Here is a 6,000-nt window from a genome sequence, read left to right on the forward strand (position 1 = left end):
AAAAAGATCTTTCGCCCCCCATAAAAATGAATGATCAAAAACACATATCTTTATTAATGGTAAGGGGGAGGTAAAATAACATCTTAATATTGCACCGATGTCCTTGGAAGTGGAACAATTAAAGAGGTTGAGTGGGATAAAGTTTGGTAAAACTGCATACAAATCTGTTAAAACAATAAAAGCAGTAGTACTTACCGTCCTCTTCTCCCAGGAATTCAGGGCTGCAGCCCCGCAGTCATCCTGGTCCTTGTTTAGGATTGGCTGCCACCTGACCACTGCAGCCAATCAGAGGCTAAAGTGGCCAGGTATGATTCTCCTGGCATCATGGCTTCCAGCATCTAAACGGTGATGCCAGGAGAATGGCATGTGACAGTTGCAGACTCTGATTGGCTGCAGTGGTCACATGGTAGCCATTCCTAAACAAAGACTAGGAAGACCATGGGGCTGCAGCCCTGGATCATGGGAGAAGAGGACAGGTAAGTGTTGTTTATATTGTTTGAACAGATTTAGATCCATTTTAAAAAAATCATATCACACCTGGAGAACCCCTTTAATCTCAACAAATATCAGCACTGCATCATTGATCTTATTTGTGTTTATCACAAGCAGGATTGTTACTTTCTGTTGACTGACTAGAGTTGGGTTTTTATGTCTTCACATTACTTTAACTAACAGTGAAGCTATTGATACAGTTGGCGGCCTCGCTGGAGTACTGGAGGCTCTCTGTGCAGAACATTAATGTTCTTTGTGGCGAGTTTTATTACGACATAAGTACTACAGTTCAGACCACCAAGCCCATTCCATTTTACAGCTCTCTAGTGAAACTTTGTCTTGGTGAGTCCAATAAGGCAGGATAAAATCCATACACATTACACATTAAAGCTTTCAAGATTAAAGATTTGAGCAGTGGAGACTCGGAGAAAGTCTAGCCCGTATACAGCAGAGAGCAAATACAGAGCTCTGATCAAATCCGCTGATAATGTTCAGTCAATTAGTATATCTATTGCTAAAATTTGCCAAAACCAATCTAGAATATTACACACGGATGTGCAACAGATCCACTTCTTGGGACACAAAATACTTGATGGATTGATTATTTTGAAACTGGATGAAACCGTTTCATGTAATTATTTTACATCTTTATAGAAGCTTGTTTAGGAAAGTGCAGTACTTAAATAAAGTGTCTGAGATGACAGTTCTAAAGTCAATAATCCTAGCTACACTGAGCAGATGATGTGAATTAGTGTTTTATTTGGCAGACTGAATGGCTCAATGAAATTATCTTGGTTCACATAGAAATGTCAAGAAGAGTGTATGTTATATCATAGTCTCTGTGTGTAGCCATAGGAGTGCAAAGGGTGACTTCGGGGGCACAGAATCTGTCTATCTATCTATTTATCTATCTAATATCTATCTATTCATCTATCTATCTATGGAGTACTTACACTCCCAACAGTCATGCCAAGACTTATCACTCCTGTGTAGCGATAAGAACATTCAGTGAACTGAGGCAGAATGTACTGGAGATTTTTCAGCTGCCCATCTCCATTCACTGTGAATTTAAAGATGAATGACTGCCTGTTTACATACAGCGAGAACTTGCTCACTAGTCCAATTGTTTCAATGAGCTGAAATGAAGCAACTAGCAACTACTGAACAATTTCTTGCTTGATACTTTGTCAAGTCCCATGTTTATGCGGGACAACAATCACTGAAAATTGCTTGATTGAGCTATTTTTTTCAGCCTATAGTTGTCTTGTGTAAAACCACCCTAAGGGCTCGTTCACACGAGTGTTTTTTTTTTTGCACGACTATGTGCGAAAAAAAAAACTCCTCCTCGGAACACGCATGAACAGGCAAAGTTTGTGCATGAAACTTTGCCCATTCACTAGAGCAGCTGTTCCATGGAGGTCCCCTCAGCACTGAACACTATGACAGCACTGACACAGTGTTCAGTGATGAGGGGACTGCAGCGGGGATGAAAGAATCCCCTGCCACAGCTGTCACAGCTGTGGCAGAGGATCACAAAGCTCTCCCATTGATTTCAATGGGGCCAGCACTGTTGGCACCCTATTAAAAGCAATAGGATGCAGGCAAGCCCCACATGGATTTTCAGGGAAGGGCTTGAAATATAAGCCCTTGCCTAAAAATCATCCCTAGTTGGTGTCAAATATTAAAAAATATATACTCACCGCTCCGCCACAGTTGGGGCTCCGACGCGTCTTGCCGCTTGGTCCCCGGCAGTGTTCTGAAGCTCTTTTAGCAGGCGGGGATTTAAAACCTATAGAAAGCAATGGGGAAAAAACCCAGAAACATTTTATTCCATTTTTCTGCTCCAAATACGCAACAGAGAGACTGAATTCTGCTGTAAAGCAGTTAAAGGTAGACTTTGCAAGACAATGTACATATGCTAGTACTATGAAGTATCAGTGCACTTTATTAGATACAGTAGTATATTTTTTACTACGGCTTTCTTATATACAGCAGAAATTCTATTTTTCCTACAGTTACTACATCTTTGTCAAATATTAATATTATATACTTTAGTAACTATTCTAAGCCTTAGTTTCATACCGTGTTTCCCCCCCAAAAGACAGGGTCTTATATTAATTTTTAAACGAAAAGAGGCGTTAAGGTTTATTTTAAGAGAATGTCTTATTTTTCCATGAACAGCAATCTACATTTAATCTTGAACAAAAAAAAAATCAACATTTATTGAAATCGAGTTATGTCATCACATTCTGGGTATATGAGAGCCGCAATGCTCTAATATAATGAGCTCGGGAGTTGAGTGACGTCCGCAGGACTATCCAATCTGTGTATGAGAGCCAGGCACTTGCCAATCCTAATTGTTTTGAGTCTCTTGGGTTCTTTTAAATATGATTATTTTGGGGGTGTCTGCTTTTCTTGATGAAGGGTCTCTCTCTGTTCTGCTGCATTATATTGCCAATTCATTTAAATTTTTTACCCATATAGCTGCCAGGACACTATTTAAACTGATTTTTTTAATTGACTGTAGCTAGGGCTTATTTTTGGAGTAGGGTTTACATTTCGAGCATCCTTAAAAATCCTAAAAAATCATGCTAGGGCTTTTTTGGGGGGGGGGGGGGGCGGTAGTTATTGTAACTTTGTATTTGTTTCTTCACATATGTTAATGCAATTTTGTGTGACTGTTATTATTAGGTACATCGTGGTATTAAAGGAGTAGTCAAGGACGAACATGGGAATCCAATCAAGAATGCTCGAATCTCAGTGAAAGGAATTCGACACGATATGACCACAGGTATTATAATGTACCATAGGAATTGCTGTATATTATAATTAACTCACAATGTTTATCCCAATGATATAATATCATAAGAGGATTATCACAGGAATGGAAGAGACTTTCTATTTCCCTATTTTGTCCTGGCACATGATAGGTGGGTGCACTGTTATGGCCCCCGTTTTCTGATTCTAAAATAGTTTAATCTCCATACAATTAAGTGGAGTCTGAGAGTACGTCTGATACCTACACTTCAGACACCAGGAGCTACACCTGCAGCCTGGTTCTCTCCCTATAGGTTCCTTATTGGTTGTGCTGGTATGGCAACTTAAATAATCACCATAGCCATCCAGCAGACTGCGGATTTAAAGTGTATTTGCTGTGGATTTTCCACTGTGGAAAGCTTGCAGCAGATACACATTGTGTGAAGGTGCCCTTAGCGTGCTTTCTGATTGGTGGAACTATTCCGTACCCAGATTCCACACCAAAATCCACATGTCTTAAAGAGGTTTTCCCACTTCCCAAAGTTTTTATTAAACTCCTGCAACCTTAATAAACTTTCATAAGCATGCCTACTGTATGTTCCTTGTGTACCACTGCAAGCTCCTTCCTCTTCTCCTTACCCTTGCAGCTCCCAGATACTTTTTCTGTGCAGAGGCTGAAATGGGTGGGTCATCATATCTGATTACATAACTCCAATGATAATGTAAGAAACTATATTACCCATGAGTGCCCAGCCCATCCTCCTCTCCTAGTACCAGCTTCCAAAGCTGCCTTCTGAGCTACTTAGACTCCAAAGCTCATGTGCGTTGCAGCAGTACCTCCATTGAAATGAGAAACTGAGAGCGCTTGCAGGCACTCCAGACTCGTCTGCCCTTTCCCTGTTGCCTCTGTTTGGCTGCAGCTGGCCACTGAGACATGGAATTTCAGTGGCAGCTAAGCAGTTTACCATGCATGCGCCCTCTCCTAACACATTGGACCTACTGACCAAACGCTGCATAGCCGACTCTGCAGGCTGGAATAGAACTATGCCAGCTCGTCCTGTAGTAAGCTAAGTACTACTTGCCATATCCCATCACAATCTTCTGCAAGAAACCAAAAGATTGGGGAGACTTGGAATGCAATTTTTTAGAGAATAGAATATTGAAGACAATTGCATATATTATCTACTTTTTATGTACTGCAAATTAGGATATGATATGAACCTAATAGTTGGACTACCCCTTTAAATACCGCTCCAGGAAGGAAGTGGAAAGGGTCAATCAATTAAAGGAGTATTCCAACATAGCAAGTATATTGCCTATCCACCGGATAGGTGATTAATGCTAGTTTGATAGCTGTGCTTGGCTGTTTCTTCCATGCTGCATTTGTGCAGATGAAGTGAAACAAGTAACTAGGGTCCTATGTTTTGCAATCAGTTACAGTCAATAAATGATAAATATTTTGGGATGGAATACCTATGTCATGGAGAGGTGTTTAGATGGACTTTGTTAGGTAGAGGGTCACATTTTAAGGGGGAAGTATAAGAAGAGGTGACCTAGTGGTCAAAGGCCTCTTGATACTGGAAACATTACCTTTAAAAATGCAAAATCAAAATAATAAAGATTGGCAGAATTTTAAAAAATGAGGACTATGACCCAATTTGCTTTGATACTTTCAGAAATGTCGTTGTTTGCTCTAACCGGCTTTTATAAATAATCCCAATTTATCTTCATATGTGCATTTTGTATGAGCTGTGAATTTTCTGTCCTACAACTGTTATCTGACCTCCTCCGGGATAGCTTTTCTAGATACGGTTTCATCATTTATTTATAATAATAAGTATTGATTATATCCTCTTAGCTAACAGAATCTTTTTTGTTTGCTTTAAAGCCGAAGATGGAGATTACTGGCGACTCTTGCTTCCAGGTGTCCATGTGGTCTCTGCTGAAGCCTTCGGCTACTCTAAAGTCTCCAAGAAAATCACTCTTCCAGCTAGAATGACTAAACCTGGACGCGTTGACTTTGTTTTGAATCGTGTCGATATAAAAGCTCGTAAATATAGTAGACTTATTCCAGAAGATCTCTATGATCGATATGACCAACTTGATTCTTATGATCCTCACGCTCACCGGGGGCAAACGGAGCTAGGCGAAGATGAAGGAGATCAACAATCTCAAGACAGAGAAAAGCCATGGTGGTGGTCTTATTTTAACTCATTAGGTCATAACAGACCTATGTGGCTGCTTAAAAACAACTAACTGTTCATTTCTGAATTGGGCAACAATGTATTTTTAATCTTAATTTTTGTGGGTTTTTATTTTATAATGGTAGCTTCATTTTAGCCAAGTTTAATTCTTTTGATGATTTCACTTATAATTAGAGATGAGCGAACGTACTCGTTTAGGGCTATTTCGCAATCGAGCATCGCTTTTTTCGAGTAACTGCCTACTCGGGTGAAAAGATTCAGGGGGCGCCGGGAGTGAGCAGGGGGTTGCAGAGGGGAGTGGGGGGGGGGGAGAGAGAGAGAGAGCTCCCCCCTGTTCCCCACTGCTACCCCCCGCTCCACCACGCCGCCCCCCGGCGCCCCCCGAATCTTTTCACCCGAGTAGGCAGTTACTCGAAAAAAGCGATGCTCGATTGCGAAATAGCCCTAAACGAGTACGTTCACTCATCACTACTTATAGTGTTATTAATGGTGTGACCACTTAGTTTATTCTTTATGCACATGTTCAGGTTTTTGCATTTTTCATGAT

The 6,000-nt window shown here is 40.6% G+C and overlaps 1 protein-coding gene across 1 annotated transcript in view; it reads left to right on the plus strand.

Moving 5' to 3' along the window:
* The window catches only part of CPZ (carboxypeptidase Z), a 60,455-nt gene extending 54,791 nt beyond the window's left edge, over window positions 1–5,664 (plus strand). Inside the window, exons 10-11 of the mRNA XM_066573339.1 lie at window positions 3,184–3,283; window positions 5,138–5,664. Of these exons, the coding sequence (XP_066429436.1) occupies window positions 3,184–3,283; window positions 5,138–5,505 (468 nt within the window). The 3' untranslated portion in view covers window positions 5,506–5,664. The remainder of the gene's footprint in view (window positions 1–3,183; window positions 3,284–5,137) is intronic.
* The last annotated feature ends 336 nt before the right edge of the window (window positions 5,665–6,000 follow it).

The sequence above is a fragment of the Eleutherodactylus coqui genome, chromosome 7 (assembly GCF_035609145.1).
Source record: "Eleutherodactylus coqui strain aEleCoq1 chromosome 7, aEleCoq1.hap1, whole genome shotgun sequence".
NCBI classification, from domain to species: Eukaryota; Metazoa; Chordata; class Amphibia; order Anura; family Eleutherodactylidae; genus Eleutherodactylus; species Eleutherodactylus coqui.